This window comes from Oryctolagus cuniculus, chromosome 15 (genome assembly GCF_964237555.1).
Source record: "Oryctolagus cuniculus chromosome 15, mOryCun1.1, whole genome shotgun sequence".
Lineage (NCBI taxonomy): Eukaryota > Metazoa > Chordata > Mammalia > Lagomorpha > Leporidae > Oryctolagus > Oryctolagus cuniculus.
The window spans coordinates 27936231-27956357 of NC_091446.1; the positions used below are offsets into that span (position 1 = coordinate 27936231).

Below are 20127 nucleotides of genomic sequence, written 5' to 3' on the forward strand. Positions count from 1 at the left end.
GAGGTGTGTGAAATGCATCATGGCAAATATGTTTATGTGGATTACGCTTACCCATACGTGTGCTGCAGAATGTAATTGAATTTTACTTACAATAAGACTGATAAGTCGTGTGTTAGAAGGATAGAAGCCCCTGGGTATCTAGCAATTGGCTGGGGTCCAAATGTCTTGTTGTTTGGATTGTGGGTGTTTAGTATCACTCTACTTTGAGTGCTGATTTTTGTTGTTGCTATTTGGCTATGGTAGCCCTTTATTATCGGGGAGATGGATGGCCAAAGGTCCCCTGTAAGGAATTCCCAGGTGTGGACTTATGGACAAGTAGGAGCCAACTGTATTAGGTGAGGGTTCAGGCCTATTTGGTAGGCTTTTCCTACTCTTGGCTTCACAGATCCAAGTCTTGACTTCTTGCTTGTCGCCACTTGATCTCTGTGATGCCTGTCACCATGGTATCTGAGGAAACATATTTAGGCCAACTTTAGCCGGTATGTGCAAAGAAAGAAGTCCTAGCTGTTGGTGTTATCCTCTTTTTCAGCAATCATTATTTTTTACCAAGTTAAGGAAGTTTGAGAGCTCTTCTTCTTCTTTTTTTTAATTTTTTTTTTTTTTAATTTGAAAGTCAGAGTTACACAGAGAGAGGAGAGGCAGAGAGACAGAGAGAGAAAGAGAGAGAGAGAGAGAGAGAGGTCTTCCATCCGCTGGTTTACTCCCCCAGATGTCCGCAATAGCTGGAGCTGTGCCAATCCGAAGCCAGGAGCCAGGATTCTTCCCAGTCTCCCACATGGGTGCAGGGGCCCAAGAACTTGGGCCATCTTCTACTGCTTTTCCAGGCCATAACAGAGAGCTGGATAGGAAGTGGAGCAGCCGTGTCTCGAACCGGTGCCCATATGGGATGCCGGCACTTTAGGCTAGGGCATTAACCCACTGCGCCACAGCGCTGGCCCCAAGAGCTCTTCTTTTTCCTCTAGGCTACCCAGAAGTCTTAGTGTGTGAAAGCTTAGGTCTTAAAATTCTCCCTTGATGGAGACAGAAAACTGGGTTTTGGGTTAAGATCCTAGTAATGTAGCTCTTTACCTTTTAGACTAGGCTGATAACATGTCCAGAAAAATGTCCATTTACGCATAAATCTTTGTGATTTCAGAGAGTTTTGAACCATCCTGAAGCCTCTTCTGCTCCCCCCATCCCATGTGAAAAATTCTTGTCTTAATTTTATGTTTCACTGCTTCCTAATTAATTCTGTTCTCATAGAACATTTTTGTATTTGGTAAAATATTTTTTCTTTACTCACTAGTCATGCTGCATTCCTACTGGGGACTTTAGCAATTTCCTCTCTGAACTACTTAAAGCCATAAACTATTTTGTTTACTATGTCTCATTTCCTGTGTGTTTCTGTAGCACTTTGGGTCTCTATTCTAGTTTATCATGTTGCTTTTGCTGTTTGCGCATTGATTGGTTTAGATTCTTGTATCTGCCTTTCAAAAAAACTTCCTGGAGGGTAAAGTCTGTGTTTTAATCATTGTTTTATCCCCAGCAGACTACTTGACATTTTATAGGGACTCAGAAAGCATTCAAATGAATAAGTAAGTGGATTAATGAATATGTAGAACTTCTATTAATGATGAACCAGCATTCTCTTAAAGCAGCAACTGTGGTGTTTAAATCTCAATCATAATGATACTAGAACCCGGTAGGATGTGTGTTGCCAGGTTTTTCATGAGCTAGCTTCACCTTTCATAGGCCATCCAACTTAGTTTTGTTGCAGTTGTTGGGAAAGGGAGTGGTAGGTAATTTCTTTTTCCTTTGGCTCTTTCTTCCTTAACCACAGATGTGTGGATTGCTTTTAACCAAGTAAAAATGGAAACTTTGATGGTTTCTAAGTCATTAACCAAAGAATGAGCAGAATCTTTAGAGAGAAGCATGTTGTTATTGGAGAAGAAAATACTTGAACAGAACCTCACAGAGTCAGCTTATTTTACTTCCACCACAGGCAATAGGGGCACTGGGGACACAGCCTGCATTCAAATCGTGTGACTTTCCACAGTCTGAGAACACGAGTTGAATGAAAGGCGGATTTATGCTGGCATTTTACACTTGACATTTGTCTGTGGATCACAGTCCTTCTTACCCTTTCATTCTTCCATATCCTGCGTGATGTCATTATTCTTATTCCCATTTGTTGGGGAAGAGAGTGGAGATATAGAAGGAAGGGTTAAATGACTTGCTAAGGATCATGGAACCAGATCTAAACAGAGTCATGATTAGAACTTAGAGTTCCTGACTCCTCTGCTCAGAAGCAGATCACCAGGCAACATGTGCCTCTCTGCAGGAAGAAAGGCCTCGAAGCCCCCAAAACAATCTGTTCAGCTTCACTGTGCTAAATAGAATTCACAGCTTTGTGAAAAAGAGAGAAATTGTATGTAGCCTGACCTTTTAGACACCTATTGGGAAAAATGGAAAATCTCTAGAGTGTCACAGCTTTCTGGATCCAGCTGTCGCACCCAGCACTGGAGGAAGCCTATGATTTCATGGTCAGGTACACCTTGAGACCAAGAATTGAGAACCTTTCGTTGGAAGCTTGTTATCCTATAGGTGTTGTCAATATAGTACTGAAATTTTGTGAGCGACAGATTGACTTTGAGCCATGGATTATTTGGTAGTTCTTGTGTAAGTATAGCTTTGGCAGTTTGGCACTCCTCCTGGTTTTGAGAAACTATCCTTTGATTTTTTTTTTGTTTGTTTTTTATTTATTTATTTATTTGAGAGGCAGAGATATGGAGGTAGAGAGCTCTCCTCTGCTGATTCACTCCTCAAATGCCTTGGAGCCAGGAATTCAGCCCAGATGCACCAACATGGGTAGCAGGGACCCAGCCACTCAAGCCATCACCCTCTGCCTCCCAGGGTGCACATCAGCAGGAAACTAGAGTCGGGGTCAGGAGCCAGGACCTAAACCCAGGCACTCTGATATGAGATGTGGGTAAACTTTTGTCTCCTTCTTTTAGTTTCTTTATTAAATTTTTAATTTTGATGTAATTATAAACTTATAGGAAGTTACAAAAATAGTATGTAGAGTTTCATGTACCTCTCACCTAGCTTTTTCCAATGATAACTAACATCTTATGTAACTCTGCATTGTTGGTGCTTTTAGTTTTGAAGAAGGTATCTAGGTGGGAAAGCACACAGCAGTATAAAGCTAGAGTAGATGGGAAGAGGAATTTTGGCAGCTGCTGTTGCTATCTTGTTTTTAAAATTACTTTTTAAGTTATTCTTCCTCATTCCCCTTAATTTTCTCTGATTTAGGCAAATATGTCACAAAATATAGTCTAAGCTTGATGTGCCTAATTAAGATTGCTCTGGCTTCCGCGTGCAAAAGGAGTGCCTTTTTTCTTGTGTGGATAATCAGTTTCTTTAAAGTTAGAATGTTATAATCGGAGGGCATTAAAAGGTATCTCTGGTTCTGTAGTTACGAGAGACGTCTGTTCAGTAGTGTAGAGAGCTCAAGGACTGGAAAAGAAAGCCAAGAAGCCTTTTTCCTTTCAACATTTGGCTAAATACAAAATTTACAGTTTTGAATCTTTTTCTCATCCTCTCAGAAACTTGGCAGAAGCAAAAGATTCTGTAATAGGCTCAGCCTGCTAGAGGGAGAAGATGATTTCCATGTAAAAGCCCCTAACTGAGTGAGAAATCCATCTTTGCTGTTCTTTTCTCCACACATGGAGTCACTTCCTGTCTAGATAAGCGACTGCTCTGAGGCCCATCGCTTTTTGTCAAGTCAGAGGGGCGGGAAAGAGGAGCTGTGCTTTGGTTGTTTTTCCTGTGGTAAAGGGCACATGGTTTGGGTTCATCCTTTCCTGGATCTGGAGTGAGCAGGCAGGTCTGTTACTGCTCTTCCCTTGTTTTGGAAGAAATTAAAGTTCTTGGTTCTACACCAGGTGGTTTCTCTGAGATGAGGTCTGATTGACTATTAGTTTTCTTGAAGGTTGACTTAACCCTGTCACTCAGTTAGGCAATGCTGGGAGGAAAATAAAGCAGGTGGCATGGGGCCTGCAATGTCTCCCCAAGGTTGTTGACAGTCAGCTGCACAGTAATCTTGCATTTCTCAAAGTCTAAGATCTGGGAACCTTCATTAAAAGCTCATTGTCAGTGCCCATGTTTTGGCATAGCAGGTAGAGCCACCTGCAACACCAGCATCCCATATGGTTCAAGTCCTGGCTGCTCCACTTCCAATCCAGCTCCCTGCTAATAGCCTAGGAAAGGTAGCAGAAGATGGCCCAAGTACTTGGACTCTTGCCATCCATGTGGGAGGAGACCTGGATGAATCTCCTGTCTTCAGCCTGCTCGGCTCTGGCCATTGTATAAAATCTGAGGAGTAAACCAGTGGATGGGAGGTCTATCTCTCTCTCTCTGACTTTAAAATAAATAAATATTTTTTAGAAGTTCATTGTCACGATAAAGAAGAGGATGAGTGGTAACTGTGAGAATTGCATTGTCCCTACATAAATGAGAACATGACATAGTTGAGAACCTTATTTTCCCATTTAGCAGGTATCCATCTACAGCAAGGGAAATAGGAAAGACAGAAAGGAATTCTGTTTTGGGTCAGTTAGAGGGGTGGGGAACCTTTTGGCTATACAGCTGTTGACATACTGAGTTGTGTGCTCCATTCACCTGGAGAGGCTCATAGCACACAACCAAAGCCATTTCATTATTTTGTTTGATTCATAGGCCTGTGTGAGTGAGATGCTTAGGTTTGCAGCCAGACAGATGCCTGATTCTGAGAAGCCACCTAGTGTATTTTTAAATTATTCTACTCGCAGGTGTTGGCTTCTAAATCCTTCTGTACCACTCTGCTGATTGACAGTGAGCCTGCTGATTGTTGGCAATGTCCCTGGGTAATTGGTGATTTTTGTCCAGAGATGCTGGAATTGGCTGGAGTTTTAGTGCCTCTGGGGTTTTGGTGGCATTAGCTTGTTACACTAGTGCTGTTTCCAGCCTGTCCTTTGAATTCTTTGACTTCTCTTATAAGCAAGGGAGATGCTAATATTTCTCTTTTTATCAGTCACTGTGAAATTATCCATTTCCAATAATGAGCAGGTTTTGAATTGGGTTCTGTGGCACCTTATCCTAGCTCCATGCCAGGCTACAAAATAGAATCTGGCTGAGTCTTGTTTTTGCTTTCTCTTTCACTTCTTAGTTTATGAAAGCTGCTCAAATAGCTCTCTCTGACCTGATTCTTTGGAGACATTTATTTTTGCTCTGCTGGAGGCTCTCTGTCTCCTTCCTGTTTTTAATCTTATTTAAATGTCATTCACTTGGTTTTGTAATTAAGTCTCCCCTCTGCTTCTCCAAGGCAGGAGTCTGAGCTACCACTTAATTGTGTCTTCCTGTGGTTGGCTTGTTCCTCTCTGCACCTGGTTTACCTCAATGTAGGGGACAAGTTTCAGTTCTGGAGAAGTTCCCATATCCATTATTCATTGTACTTCTACATGGCAACACGATTTGCTGCTATGTCTTTCCTATCCCCTGAATTGAAAGCAGATAGAAAAAAATCTGGGACGTCCTTATTGTGTGGGAAAGTTAATGCTAGGAATCACCCTATAAACAAGGGTGCGTGTTGGGTGACAGGAGCCTGTGTAAGACGACAGGATTCCCAGGTGGATGGTGGAACCATTAAGGTACACAGCCCTGACTCAGCTTCCTAAGAGCCTGTGTGCTGTCCTTTGTTCCACCTGCATCTACATGCAGGAAAGTCAGAACCCCTAACTTACTGCTGTCATGCTGTTTCACCAGTTGTGATACACCAGGCTCCCAATGTTAGACCCTCGGAGTGAGGATGCTAACACGTCGAGAGGCACACCCCAAAGACTCAGAGTCCAGACCAGCTGATGCAAAAGCAAGAGGATTTATTTGGCGTCTGTGCAGATGGGCCTCCTGAACTCAGGAGTCCAGAGAGTGCCCCCAGCACAAAGCCACACGGTTTATATACCCGTAGTGACCAATCAAAAGCACTATAGAGTCCATGCACACAGCAGTCCAATCCGCAAGCTGATCATGTGAAGGGCATGCGTCTTCTATCCAATCAGCTATGGGACCACATGGGAGGCCATGCACACAGCAGTCCAATCCGTGAGCTGATCATGTGAAGGGCATGCGTCTTCTATCCAATCAGCTACGGGATCACATGGGAGGCATGCACCTCGTTGCCATTTTGTTGTTTACTTCTTTAGTAGTTCCTTTTCCTGCCAGCGCCATCTTGTTCACCCTGAGGGGGACGACACCTCACTCCCTTTGTTCCCCTGGTGGGAGAGCGGTGTCCCGCTTCCCACACCATTATTTGAGTATTAGGAGGCATACAAACTGGGTTAGGTCTTAGCACAGCCAGGCACAAGTGTCGCAGCTAGCTAAGCATAGGGTCCCTTATTTTTATAGCTGCACCTAATTTTAGCTTTGGGGGAAAAAGTTTAGGGCTATAATTTTTAAACTTTAATTTTATTTGGGGCAAAGGTAACTTCTTGTTTTAATGGTATTGGCTTAGGTCACTCCATCTTGGTTTGATTTTTAAGGTTCTTCACCAAGGGTTGGTTGAAACTAGGTAGGAAACTGGTAGTTGCCTTTAATTATTACTTTGATGATTGCCACAGTGTTGCCTTGAAGCTGCTCAGGGTTTATTTTCAGTTTGCTCTTTTGCCCAAGTGTCCATGCACCCTCTGCTTCTTCAGTATGTATTTGGCTTCTTTCCTTTTCCCCGTCAGTGAGGAAGCATCTTCATCTCTGTGACCCTGTGCTCAGTATGGGGTCCCATGATGAGAATGTCAACAGGCAGGGGTTGCAGAAAGCTGGGGGTTGGGGTGTGGGTAAGACTCATGGAACTCTCGAGAAGGAAAGACATGGACCTCTTAGTCTTGTTTTTTATTTGTAATAAAATACACATAGCGTAGACTTGCCATTGTGACTTTTTAAGTATATATTTTCTGATGTTAATAAGTATATTCACATTGCTGTGCTATCCTCACCACGGTCTGTCTCCAGGACTGTTTTCCTCTTCCCAAACTGAAATTAAGAACTCATTAATCACTAACCCCTCATTCTCCTCAATCTACCATTCTACCAGCCCTTGGCAACCACTTTTCTACTTCCTGACTCTGTGGGTTAACTGTGCTCATATAAGTAGAATCAGACAGTATTTGTCTGTTTTAAAACATATTTATTTGTTTGAAAGGCACTGTGACACAGAGAGAGTGAGAGAGATCGTTCATCTGTGCTGCACACACCAGATGGCTGCATTGACTGGAGCTTGTCCAGATCAAAGCCAGGATCCCAGAGTCCATCAGGTTTCCCATATTGGAGTCAGTGACCTGAAGTTCTTGGGCTATTCTCTGCTGCTTTCCCATGCACATTAGCAGGCAGCTGGATCAAAAGCAGAGCAGCTGGGACTTGAAATGGCACTCTGCTATGGGATGTCAGTGTCAGGAATGGCAGCTCAGTCCGTTGTGCCACAGTACCTTTCCCAGTGTTTGTCCTTTTGTGACTGGCTTATTTCACTTAACATAATGTCTTCAGGGTTCATCCATGTTGTAGTATGTGTTGGAAATCCCTTCCTTTTTAAGGCTGAAAAATAATTAATTGTATGTGTGCACTATATTTTATTTATTCACCTATTGATGGACACTGGGTTGCTTCTACCTTTTGGTTGTTCGATATAGTGTTGCTATAAACATGGGTACATGTGTATCTGTTTGAGTCCCTTTTTCAACCTCTTCTATTTGAGTGTGTGCAAGTTAAAGTGTCCCAAGGCAGTGGAGTGAAGTTCTGAGATACTTAGAGGAGAGATGGACTCTGATCTGATAGGAATTTTCCTTTGTCCACTTTGATCTGTAAGGGGCAATTATAGTGTGTGTGTGTGTGTGTGTGTGTGTGTGTGACGAGTATAGGTATTGGCCCTAGATAGCAAGCACCCCCTACCCCCAACAGATGTTTTCATTTTTTAAAAAAGTTTTCATTTTATTTGAAAGGCACAAAGAGAGAGAGAGATCGTCCATCCACTGGTTCATTTTCCAAATGCCTCCAACAGCTGGGCCTGGGCCAGACCAAAGCCAGGAACCAGGAACTCCATCCATATCTTCCACATGGGTGGCAGAGAACCCAAGTACTTCCCCCACAACCCCTACCGCCACTGAGGTCTATAAAACTACTGCTTCCACCTAAACTTCAATTTTAAAACTCTGGGTGGGGCAGGTGTTTGACACGGTAGTTAAGACACCACTTGGGACACCAGTATCCCATATCAGAGTGCCTAGGATTGAGTCCCAGCTCCATTTGATTCCAGCTGCCTCCTAGGATGTGCGTTAGTAGGAAGCTGGAATCAAATGGAGCTGGGACTCAATCCTAGGCACTCTGATATTGGGATACTGGTGTCCCAAGTGGTGTCTTAACTACCGTGTCAAACACCTGCCCCACCCAGAGTTTTAAAATTGAAGTTTAGGTGGAAGCAGTAGTTTTATAGACCTCAGTGGCGGTAGGGGTTGTGGGGGAAGCTCATGGATCTTCTTCCTGGGCTGCCACTCTTGTTGTAATTCAGTTTCATCCAGCTCCGTGATTCTGGGTAACTTAAAAGTTTCTGAGTTTCAGTTTGTTCATCTGTAAAATGCAAACAGTAATACCTCTTTATTTGGATAATTAAGAGGATTCAATGAGAGTGATGTACTTTGAGTGCTTTATATAATACTTAGCACCCAGCAGGTACCTAATAAATTTGTTGCCATCCTTACCATTTATGACCATGATTTTTCTGACTTTGAAAGAGATGAATTCAGCTGGGGAGGTGGTTTCTGTAGTTAGGTGTTTCTTTTTAAGGGTGAGGGCATTAGAGGAGAGGAGGGTTTGAGGTGCTCTGTGCAGACTTCTAGCACAGGTATCAGTGTAGTTGTCACTCTTTGGGAGGAATGGCATTCATCTGTGACATGTCTGGTGTTGGTGTTTTCTGGGCTGTGGAATATGGGACTTAAGGGTATTGTGTCTTAAGGCTTGGGAAGTCTCGCTTACCAAACTTCTTCTAACCTAAAAGGATATTCTCTTCATGAACTGTGCCATTCCCTTCAGGGGATGAGTAGTCCTTACTCACCTCCTGGGTAAAACTGCCGACACAGTTTTGAGTTCCTACAGGAATTAGTCCTGGAGTCAGGCCTTTGTTGAGCAAGAGGCCTTTTGGTGTAAGCCCTTTATACCTTGCTTCCTTTTTAAAACTCTTGTTTACCAATGAGAAGCATGGTAAACTGAAGGGTGAAAGAGGGAAAAAGAAGTACATCTTGCCCCTCATATCTTCACAATGACTACATGTACTATACTTGATAGCAAACTCTTAAAGACATATGACTAATTAATAATACTATGTTTATTCTATCAACTTCTTATCTTTTGTGGTTATCTTCCCTCTTCCCTCTATGTACTGCTACTTGTGTGACTGTCCTTGGAACAGTTTGTTGGTCGTGAGCCCAGATGGCATCAAGTGGACACGTGGATCAAGGGCAGTTTTCTAAAAATGCGTGTGTGGATGGAGGAGGGTGAACCAGGAGGTGGCCAGCTTGAGCTCTGGGCTGCTTGTGTGTTGGCACTGACTTCCTAAGTGTCTCATCTCTATTCTCTGCTGTCCTTGAAACTGCCCCTGAAACAGAGTACTCTTTTTGGCCTGCTGTCTAAACCCTGTGCAAAGCTTTAAACCATAATAACTTAGTAGTAAGCTTGGTATTAATTGTAAATACCCATGTTCTTTTGTTTTGGTTCTGATTTTGTATAAACAAGGGAGATCTGGGCTCCTTTTAAAGTCATTTTCCAGTCGTGTTCTATGCAGGACATAATTTTGAAGGGGACAACCTTAAGTAAAGGAATTAGAAACAGTTTTAGTTGATTGTTATGTGCTTTCTTTTTTCATTTTCTCTTTTTTACTTAAGATACTACTACTCTCCTTCTCAGTACTGCTGGGCTCTGCTAGGGTCTGTGGCAGTTGGGACACAGGTTGTCTCTTGACCTGTGCCAAAATCACTTTCTTCCTCTCCTTGTATTTATCACTTTGTCATCATTGACTGAATGCCAGAGATCAAGAGTTGCTGTAGTCCAACAGAGGAGCCATAAATCATTGTTCCCACTTCCTTTCTTCTAGATTTCCTGCTTCTTAATTACCAGGTAGCCACTGCTGAAGCTGCATCTTTATACTGTGTGTGCTGGGGACAAAAGCCCCTGCTGATTGGACGTGTGCAAAAGCTGCTTTGTCTTTCTTTAACAGTTGCATGCTTCTCATCCCTTTCTCTTGTCTCCTGAGAATTCAGAGTCTGATTGTCAGATGTTTTATCCATTAACAGGGCTTGTTTAACCTTTCGGATTAGGCCATTAGGTAGGCAGCCCTAAATAGCTCAGCAAAGTGAACTTTGTTAGGGAGAGTTGTTTTTAGGCTGATATTACTTATTTTTATGTGGATTTTAGCTAGCCCCTTTCATTCCCTAAGTTCTTGGTAGGAGCTAAGCAGGTTGTGTGATCTAAAATGGGTTTCTATGGAGCTTTAAAAAAATTATTTTTTGTCTAGTTCAACAGATCGCTTCTTAATGGACACCATCTGAAGGGCCAGATACCTGTCATTTTTCCATTGTGAAGCCCCAGAGGACTTCAGCTGGGGAAGGGGTAAAGATTTCATGAATGAGGAGCCTACCCCCTTCATTTCTAGAAGGCCATTTTGCTATTTGAGGGGAAGAATGAGGCTTTAGAAGTAGAATGTAGGTGAAACCGGGCTCTTATCCTTACCTGGCTTCTGTTTCTGTAGTGTACCTGTGCTTTCAAGTGGTTTGAGAGTGAGGGTGTTTGTGAGAGGCGGCAAAGGTCTGGAGAGTCCCAGTCCTACTTAACTATTCCCTGCTGTTCCAAATCAAAGCTCACATCCCATCTCCAAGGGCAGTTAACTTCATACAAAGCTCAGACAGCAGCCCTGGCAGAGTGGACTTCTTTGCTGGCAAAGAAGCAGAAATGATCATAGAAAGGGGAGGTCAGCCTTTTATGGGGGGAGTTTCAAAGGGGAGAACAGGAGGATCACAGGCTGTTGCAGATGCTGAACCCCCTTTTTATGGCTTCCTTTCAAATAAGGGAGCTATGTACGGAGCATTATTCACAGTGGGCATGAAGCAGAATTTGTTCATGGACAGATATCCTAGGTGAATGAGTGCAAAGCAGCTGAGAGTTTTTTTTAATGCTTAGTATTTGTAAAATGTCTTTTAAGCTACGATGTTGATGTGGAGACTGGGCAGTCAGCCTCTTCACTGAGATCGCTTGGGTTTCAGCCATTCCTCAGTAAGGATCGCTGGGCAGAGAGGGAGCCTTTTGGTGAATGTTGTCATTGTCAAGGGAAGGCAGGAGGCTGCTCTTTGTTTGAATAGCTGGAACAGTTACAGGCTTTTCCTCTCTTTGTAAACTCTTCCCACCCAGAGCTGAAGCTGAGCTGTAGGTTATCATATACCTATTGCATCTGGGGACCAGTTGGGATTGATAACATGTTCCTCTTAGCAGTGATGTTGGCTAAGACTGGTGACAGTAGATGCTAGCAGCCTAGAATGAAAGGGGGGCCCTCGTTTTGACCTGTAAATTGCGCAGATTTCATGAGGAGATCACCGTGTGGTAGTAAATTTAGAACACCAAGATGTCAGTTTTATAGTCACATTTCTGAGCTTAATTGCTATTTAAGAAGTGGTAAAAAGAAGTAGATTTAAAAAAAATCATCCGTGGGCAAATAAACAGACATGCCTGGTAAGGTTAGTGCTTTCCTTAAGTATGCCCCTTTCTTTGCTTATTGAAAGACCTCGGGAGCTGAGACTTACTCATTCTAGCTGTAGAGATAGCCTGTTTTTCTTTAACTTTATTGATTATAGTTTGAATAGCTTGTTGATACCTTTTTTTTTTTTTTTTCTTAAAGCCTTGATAAATTTGCTGAAGTTCCTTATGTCAAATGAGACTGTACTTTTGGCCAAACACAACATTTTTACATTAGCTCTTATGGTGAGTAACAAAACAAATATTTCTTTTTCTGAAGCCTCTTGCTAAGGTAGAAATGGATTGATTTAAAAATTGGAGCTGGTGGTTTGGGAACTAAGTTATAGAGGGAACCAGGCTATATTTTTGCTTTTGTACAGAATTCTCCATTCTCACCGGTGTCTTTGGCAAGCCAGGACTCTTTTCTTGTCATGAGAGTGTGTTGTGTGGCAGGGCCACGTATAGGTCAGATTTCTGTGTGTGAATGGTGAGCCTTGGTCCCAGCTGAGACTGCCTGTACCATACTACTACAGTCTCTGTGTTGGCATATAGCAGTGCTTCTAGAATGTGAGTGATTGCATCATGGTTGCACTTGGTTTCTGAGGGATATCACAGATGTTTGTTTATCTGGCTAGTTCTTTGGGTTATAAGGAGGCCATTGTGCCTTTGGGCCATCTTCTTAGGACATTACCCAATGTGTTCGTAAATGTTCAACATTCATTTAGTGGGAGAAATTCTTGGTTTGGAACTGATTTCCATTGTATAACTACAGCCAGCATGGTCAGTTTCAAGCTGTCAGTGTGACATCGGAGTCAAGCAGGGGTGGGAGGAGGTATATAGTAGCACAGCTTTATGTAGTATTCCATTCCATAGATGGAAGAGATGTGGCGTAATCCCAGGAGTGTCAAGAGCAGGAAAAGACAGAAAATAATTCAGAAGTGATAAGGCTTGGTATTTATTATAATTTTTAATAATTTATTTAATTATGTTTGTACAAGTGAAGTTTAATAATAGCTGTGTTTAACTGACTTACAAAATTCCTAACAATTTAACAGAATTAAACAATCTTTATAAGCCAGCGAGAGCTGGCTACACTTTGCCATTAGAATACATTTCTGGTCTTCATAACCCGTTGCCTGTATATGGGCTTTTGCTTTGTTTTTTAGATTGTGAACCTATTTAATATGTTTATCACATACGGCGACACATTCCTGCCAACCCCCAGCAGCTATGATGAACTTTATTATGAGATTATCCGCATGCACCAGAGCTTTGACAACCTCTACTCCATGGGTAAGATATCTTTTTACTCTTCTCTGTCCATCAGCTGTCTGTTTTTTGGCAAATAAGAGGAAAAACTTGAAAAGATTCCTCTACAGCTATGGAATAGAAATATAGTAGTGTCCTCTTCTCAGGCAACAGAAAGCTATAGGTGGGCCTTTTGCCTGGAGGCAAAAGATTTTCTCTCAGTGGAAAGCTGGTTAGCAGCCCTTTGTTGCTTGTGAAAAAGAAGCAGGGAAGCTTGTACATTCGGTGAGTGCCAGTGAGCTGGGGGTGCAGGGGTAGGTGGGACTTGACTACAGCAAGTGAAAGAGCTTGGACCCGCAGGAACACTGTGTGATTTGAGAAGGTACAGGATTTTAAGGAGACTTAGTGTACCTACATATTTTTAGCATAGCTTATTAGAGGAAGTGGGCATTAGGTAAAAGTCCTTCTTGTAAATTTTGGTGATTGGCTTGCTGAAAATTTACTCTGCAGCCATACACAGAGTATACCTTACTTCTGAAAGAGCTCACATTTGCTTGAATGTTTGGGGAGAGGGCCCAGTGGTCCTACCTGGTGTTTGAAAGGTAAACAGAAGCAGAAAGCCACTCAGTAAAACTGTGCTTTTTTTTTCTTTTAAAACAAACACTAACATGATAGCTTTATTCAGATATAATTGACATATAATAAAATGCACACATTTAAAATATGCAAGTTTTGATATGTTTTGACATACAGACATATGTTTCATATGCATCTAAAAACTGTCACAACAATCCAGAGAATGAGTATATTCATCATCTCCCCAAAATTAACTTGTATCACTTTGGAATCTTCTCTCACATCCCTTTCTCTATCTTCAACCCCTCCCCTGTCCCCACCAGCAATGCCCTATCCATGTACAACCACTGATCTGCTTTCTGTCACTGTAGATTAGTTTGCTTTATCCTCTGTGATGACACTGTTTGTGAAAACCCCAGCCTCTGCTCAAGACTACTATATCATGCGAAAAGTAGAGGGGATTTGGAATAAGTACCAAGAGAAGTAGTAAAAGCAAACAGTAGAAAAGGATTGCCTGGGAAAAAATTATTTTAACTTTATTTTATTAAAATTTTCTTTCTTTCTTTCTTTCTTTCTTTCTTTCTTTCTTTCTTTCTTTCTTTCTTTCTTTTTCTTTCTTTTTTTTGAGATTTACTTATTTATTTGAGAGGCAGAGGCAGAAAGGGAGAGAGATCTTCCATCCACTGGTTCACTTCCCAAATGGCTGCAATGGTTGGAACTGGACTGATTTGAAGCCAGGAGCCTGGAGCTTCTTTGGGTCTCCCACGAGGGTGCAGGAACCCAAGGACTTGGGCCATCTTCCACTGCTTTCCCAGGCATTAGCAGGGAGCTGGATCTGAAGTGGAGTAATTGGGACTCGAACCAGAAGCCATATGGGATGTCACTGCAGGCGGAAGCTTTACCTGCTGTATCACAGTGCCGGCCCCAGGAAATTTTTTTTTTTTTAACTTTTCTAATAGGCTTTCTTTTTTAGAACTGTGGAAGCAAACATTTTTAAAATTTTGCTTTACAAGTAAATTGTGGCATCTTTTAAGATGTTTATTTGGGGTCAATGTGGTAGTATAGCAGATAAAGCTTCTGTCTGCAGCGCTAGTATCCTATATGGGGTCGGTTCAAGTCCCAGCTGCTCCACTTTCGAACCAGCTCTCTGCTGTGGCCTGGGGAAGCAGTGGAAGATGGCCCAAGCCTTTGGGCCCCTACACCAACGTGGGAGACCCAGAAGAAGCTCCTGGCTCCTGGCTTTGGATCGGCTCAGTTCCAGCTATTGTGGCCATTTAGGGAGTGAACCAGGGGATAGAGGATCTCTCTTTCTCTGTCTCTCCCTCTCTATCACTCTGCCTTTCAAATAAATAGATAAATCTTTTAACAATTTTTATTTATATTTGAAAGGCAGAGTGACAGAGAGAGAGGGAGAAATAGAGAAGAGAGAGATCGTCCATCTCCTGGTTCACTTCCCAAATGGTTACAATAACTAGGAACTGGGAGGTCTCCCATGCAGGTGAAAGGAACCCAAGTACCTGAGCCATTATCCACTGACGCCCAGGCACATTAACAGGAAGCTGGCTCAGAAGTGGAGTAGCCAGGACTTGAACTGGAATTCCATTTGGGATGTAGACATGCCAGGCAGTGGCTTAACCTGCTGTACAGTAATGCATATCCTACAAACTTCAAATAAGGTTTGGTTTTGTTTTTTAAAGATTTATTTATATACTTGAAAGGCAGAGTTACAGAGAGGCAGAGGCAGAGAGAGAGAGAAAAGTCTTCCATTCACTGATTAACTCCCCAAATGTCCGAAATGGCCAGAGCTGGGCCTATCTGAAGCCAGGAGCCTGGAGTTCTTCCGGGTCTCCCATGTGGGTGCAGGTACCCAAGGACTTGAGCCATCTTCTACTGTGTTCCCAGACCATAGCAGAGAGCTGGATCAGAAGTGCAGCAGCTGGGACTTGAACTGGCGCCCATATGGATTGCTGGCACTGCAGGTGGCGCCTTTACCCACTATGCCAAAGCTCAAATAAATTTTTTAAAAAATTTATTGGAAGGGCTGTTGCTGTGGTGTGGTAGGTTAAGCCTGGCCCAGCATTGGTCATTGAGGCCATTTGGGGAGTGAACCGTGGATGGACGATCTCTCTCTCTCTCTCTCTCTCTCTCTCTCTCTGCTTCTCTCTCTCTCTCTCTGTAACTTTACCTTTATAATAAATAAATCTTTTTTTTTTTTTTTTTGACAGGCAGAGTGGACAGTGAGAGAGAGAGAGACAGAGAGAAAGTTCTTCCTTTGCCGTTGGTTCACCCTCCAATGGCCGCCGTGGCCGGCGCGCTGTGGCCAGCGCACCGCGCTGATCTGATGGCAGGAGCCAGGTGCTTCTCCTGGTCTCCCATGGGGTGCAGGGCCCAAGCACTTGGGCCATCCTCCACTGCCTTCCCGGGCCACAGCAGAGAGCTGGCCTGGAAGAGGGGCAACCGGGACAGAATCCGGCGCCCCGACCGGGACTAGAACCCTGTGTGCTGGTGCCGCAAGGCGGAGGATTAGCCTAGTGAGCCACGGCGCCAGCCTAATAAATAAATCTTTTAAAAATTTTTGAGAGGCAGAGAGAAGGGCAGAGAGATCCAATCTGCTGGTTTAAGCTCCAGTAATTTCAACAGCCTTGGCTGGGTCAGGCTGAAGCTGTAAGCCAGAAACTAAATCTAGGTGTTCTATATGGGTGTCAAGGATTCAAGCACTTGAGTCATTACCTAGTGCCTCCTAGGATATGCTCTAGCAGAAACTGGATTCAGGAGTACAGCCAAGACTCAAACCCAGGCACTCCAATATGGGATGCATGCATTCCAATGGACATCTTAACTGCTAGTTCAAATACCTGCACTACAGACTTTTTAAAAAAATTATTTATTTATTTGAGAGGCACAGATAGACAGTGAATGAGTTTCTGTCCACTAATTGACTATCCAAATGCCTGCAATGGCTGAGACTGGGCCAGGGTTCTGAAACCAGGAGCTAAGAACTCATTTTGCGGTTCTCCCAGGAAGGTGGCAGGGGTCCTAGTACTTGGGCCATCTTTTGCTTTCTCAGGTGCATTAGCAGGAAGCTGGATGAGAAGCAGAGCAGTGGGGTCTTGAACCAGTGCTCTGACATGGGATGTTGGCATTGTGGGTTGTGAGTTAACCCATTTTGCCACAGTACTGGCCCCTAAACTATCTTAGAGTATAGCAAATTATCACTTTTAAAGAACTCTAAGGAATGGCAATTCTGGAATGGTGTGGTCATTTGCTCAACAATATTTGCAAGTACCCAAATTTTTTCTGTTTCTCTACTCTACAATTTTCAATATAATAGTTTTAGTGTCAGATCTTTTCACTTTATAGCAGCAAATTCCAGGTGACACTGTCTCTTTACTAAGGAGCCAAGAAAAATTCCCTGAGAACCTTCTAACAGGCAGGTGTTTTGCCTGGTGGTTTATATGCTGGTTTGGATACCTGTGTCTCAAATTGGAGTACCAGGATTCAATTCCTGGTTCTAGCTCCTGATTCCAGCTTCCTTCTGTTACAGACCCTGGAAAGTGGTGGTGATGGCGTGGATGGTGTAGATCTGGGTTGAGCTTCTGGCATTGTGTGCATTTGGAGAGTGAACCAGTAGATGGGAGTGTGCTCTTTCTGTCTCTCAGCCTCTCATAAAAATCTAAAAAAAACTCCCTAGCACAGTTCTCCTGGCCAGATGTGCTCTGTGTCCCGGGTATGATTTGTACTGCCTGCTTCTGCATCTGTGTTTGCTGGGAATGGGGAGTTTTCCAGCAGTGCCCAGAGGCTTTAGTGCTTGTTTATGGATAAATAAAGATGTGTTTCAAGGAGGAAAGGGAAGAGAGTTGGAGTAGGGAACATATTTTAAAAAGCCTGACATACCTGCTCAGTGAGCCATTACCTATGTCAAAGGACTTGTTCCCTTGTAGCTACAGTGGCAGGATACGGAAGGGTACCTGTGAATGCCCAGATCTGCCAAGGGAATGAAAATGTTCACCAGGAGAGCAGAAATAAGGTGAACAATTTCACTCATTGAAACACACAAATAGTAGCAGATAGTGTGTTTCAGTGCTCTCTATTCTATATAAAATATGAACATTCTGATAGAAAGAAAAATTTTTTTTTTTTTATCTTTTATTTAATGAATATAAATTTCCAAAGTACGACTCATGGGTTACAATGGCTTCCCCCCCCATACCGTCCCTCCCACCAACAACCCTCCCCTTTCCCACTCCCTCTCCCCTTCCATTCACATCAAGATTCATTTTCGATTATCTTAATATACAGAAGATCAGCTTAGTATACCTTAAGTAAGTATTTCAACAGTTTGCTCCCACACAGAAACATAAAGTGAAAAATAATAGATGATTTTTTTAAAATGATGATGAAATCAGATCAGACCTATTGTCATGTTTAATCCCAGTGAGAGTCAAGTTGGGAATTGAAAATTTCTTTCTTTCTTTTTTTTTTTTTTTTTTTTTTTTTACAGAAGATCAGTTTAGTGTACATTAAGTAAAGATTTCAGTCGTTTGCACCCCCATAGAAACACAAAGTGAAATATACTGTTTGAGTACTCGTTATAGCATTAAGCCTCAGTGTACAGCACGTTAAGGACCGAGATCCTACATGAGGAGTAAGTGCACAGTGACTCCTGTTGTTGACTTTACCAATTGACACTCCTGTTTATGGCATCAGTAATCTCCCTATGCACCAGTTATGAGTTTCCAAGGCTATGGAAGCCCCTTGAGTTCTCCGACTCTTATCTTGTTTAGACACGGTCATAGTCAAAGTGGAGGTTCTCTCCTCCCTTCAGAGAAAGGCACCTCCCTCTTTGAAGACCTGTTCTTTCCACTGGGATCTCACTCACAGAGATCTTTTTGCCAGAGTGTCTTGGCTTTCCATGCCTGAAATACTCTCATGGGCTTTTCAGCCAGATCCGAGTGCCTTTAGGGCTGATTCTGAGGCCAGAGTGCTATTTAGGACATCCGCCATTCTATGAGTCTGCTGAGTATCTCACTTCCCATGTTGGATCACTCTCCCCTTTATTTATTCTATCGGTTGGTGTTAGCAGATACTAGACTTGTCACTAGCAATCAGGGAAATGCAAATCAAAACCACAATGAGGTTTCACCTCACCCCGGTTAGAATGGCTCACATACAGAAATCTACCAACAACAGATGCTGGCGAGGATGTGGGGAAAAAGGGACACTAACCCACTGTTGGTGGGAATGCAAACTGGTCAAGCCACTATGGAAATCAGTCTGGAGATTCCTCAGAAACCTGAATATAACCCTACCATTCGACCCAGCCATCCCACTCCTTGGAATTTACCCAAAGGAGTTTAAATTGATAAACAAAAAAGAGGTCTGCACCCTAATGTTTATTGCAGCACAATTCACAATAGCCAAGACCTGGAACCAACCTAAATGCCCATCAACGGTAGACTGGATAAAGAAATTATGGGATATGTATTCTTTAGAGTACTATACCGCAGTAAGAAACAACGAAATCCAGTCATTTGCAACAAAATGGAGGAATCTGGAACACATCATGCTGAGTGAAGTAAGCCAGTCCCAAAGGGACAAATACCATATGTTCTCCCTGATCGGTGACAACTGACTCAACACCAAAAAGGAAACCTCCTGAAGTGAAATGGACACTATGAGAAATGGTGACTTGATCAGCATAGCTCTGACTGCTAATGGACAACTTAATACATTATCCCTCATAGTATTTTTTTTTGTCTGTTCTACTTAATATGACTGGTTTAATTCTGTAATTATCACACAGTTATTCTTAAGTGTTGAAAATTAACCGAAATGTGATCCCTGTTAAACATAAGAGTGGGAATAAGAGAGGGAAGAGATGTATAATTTGGGACATGCTCGGGCTGACTTGCCCCAATTGGTAGAGTTGGAAACATACCAGGGGATTCCAATTCAATCCCATCAAGGTGGCATGTGCCAATGCCATCTCACTACTCCAAGTGATCAATTTCAGTTCACAATTGATAATAATGAAAGAAAAATTTTTTAATTAAAAATTTTAGGCATAATTTACATATACCATAAAATTAATGTTTTAATGTATATAGTTCTGAGTTTTGATAAATGTGTATAATAGTATAATTATCACAAAAATCAAGATATACAAGTAGAAGAGTTTCATCATCCAAAAAATTTCCCCTGTACTTCTGTGAGGTTAGCTCCTCTACCTACCTTCTGCCTAGCAATCACTGATCTGTTTTTTTTTTTTTTTAATTAATTTATTTATTTGAAAGGCAGAGTTACACAGAGAGAGAAGGAGAGGCAGAGAGAGAAAGAGAGGTCTTCCATCTGATGGTTCACTCCCCAACTTGCCGCAATGGCCAGAGCTGCGCCGATCCGAAGCCAGGAGCTTCTGGGTCTCCCACAGGAGTGCAGGGGCCCAAAGACTTGGGCCATCTTCTACTGCTTTCCCAGGCCATAGCAGAGAGCTGGATCAGAAGTGGAGCAGCTGGGTCTCAAACCGGC

At 42.7% G+C, this 20127-nt stretch overlaps 1 protein-coding gene across 4 annotated transcripts in view; it reads left to right on the top strand.

Annotated features, from left to right (window-relative positions):
- Nucleotides 1–20127, top strand: part of ARMH3 (armadillo like helical domain containing 3) — a 217599-nt gene that overhangs the window by 86924 nt on the left and 110548 nt on the right. For all 4 annotated transcript variants that reach the window (XM_008270392.4, XM_002718677.5, XM_017348512.3 and 1 more), the window contains 2 exons: nucleotides 11942–12024; nucleotides 12945–13071. In XM_008270392.4, coding sequence (XP_008268614.1) covers nucleotides 11942–12024; nucleotides 12945–13071 — 210 coding nt within the window. The remainder of the gene's footprint in view (nucleotides 1–11941; nucleotides 12025–12944; nucleotides 13072–20127) is intronic.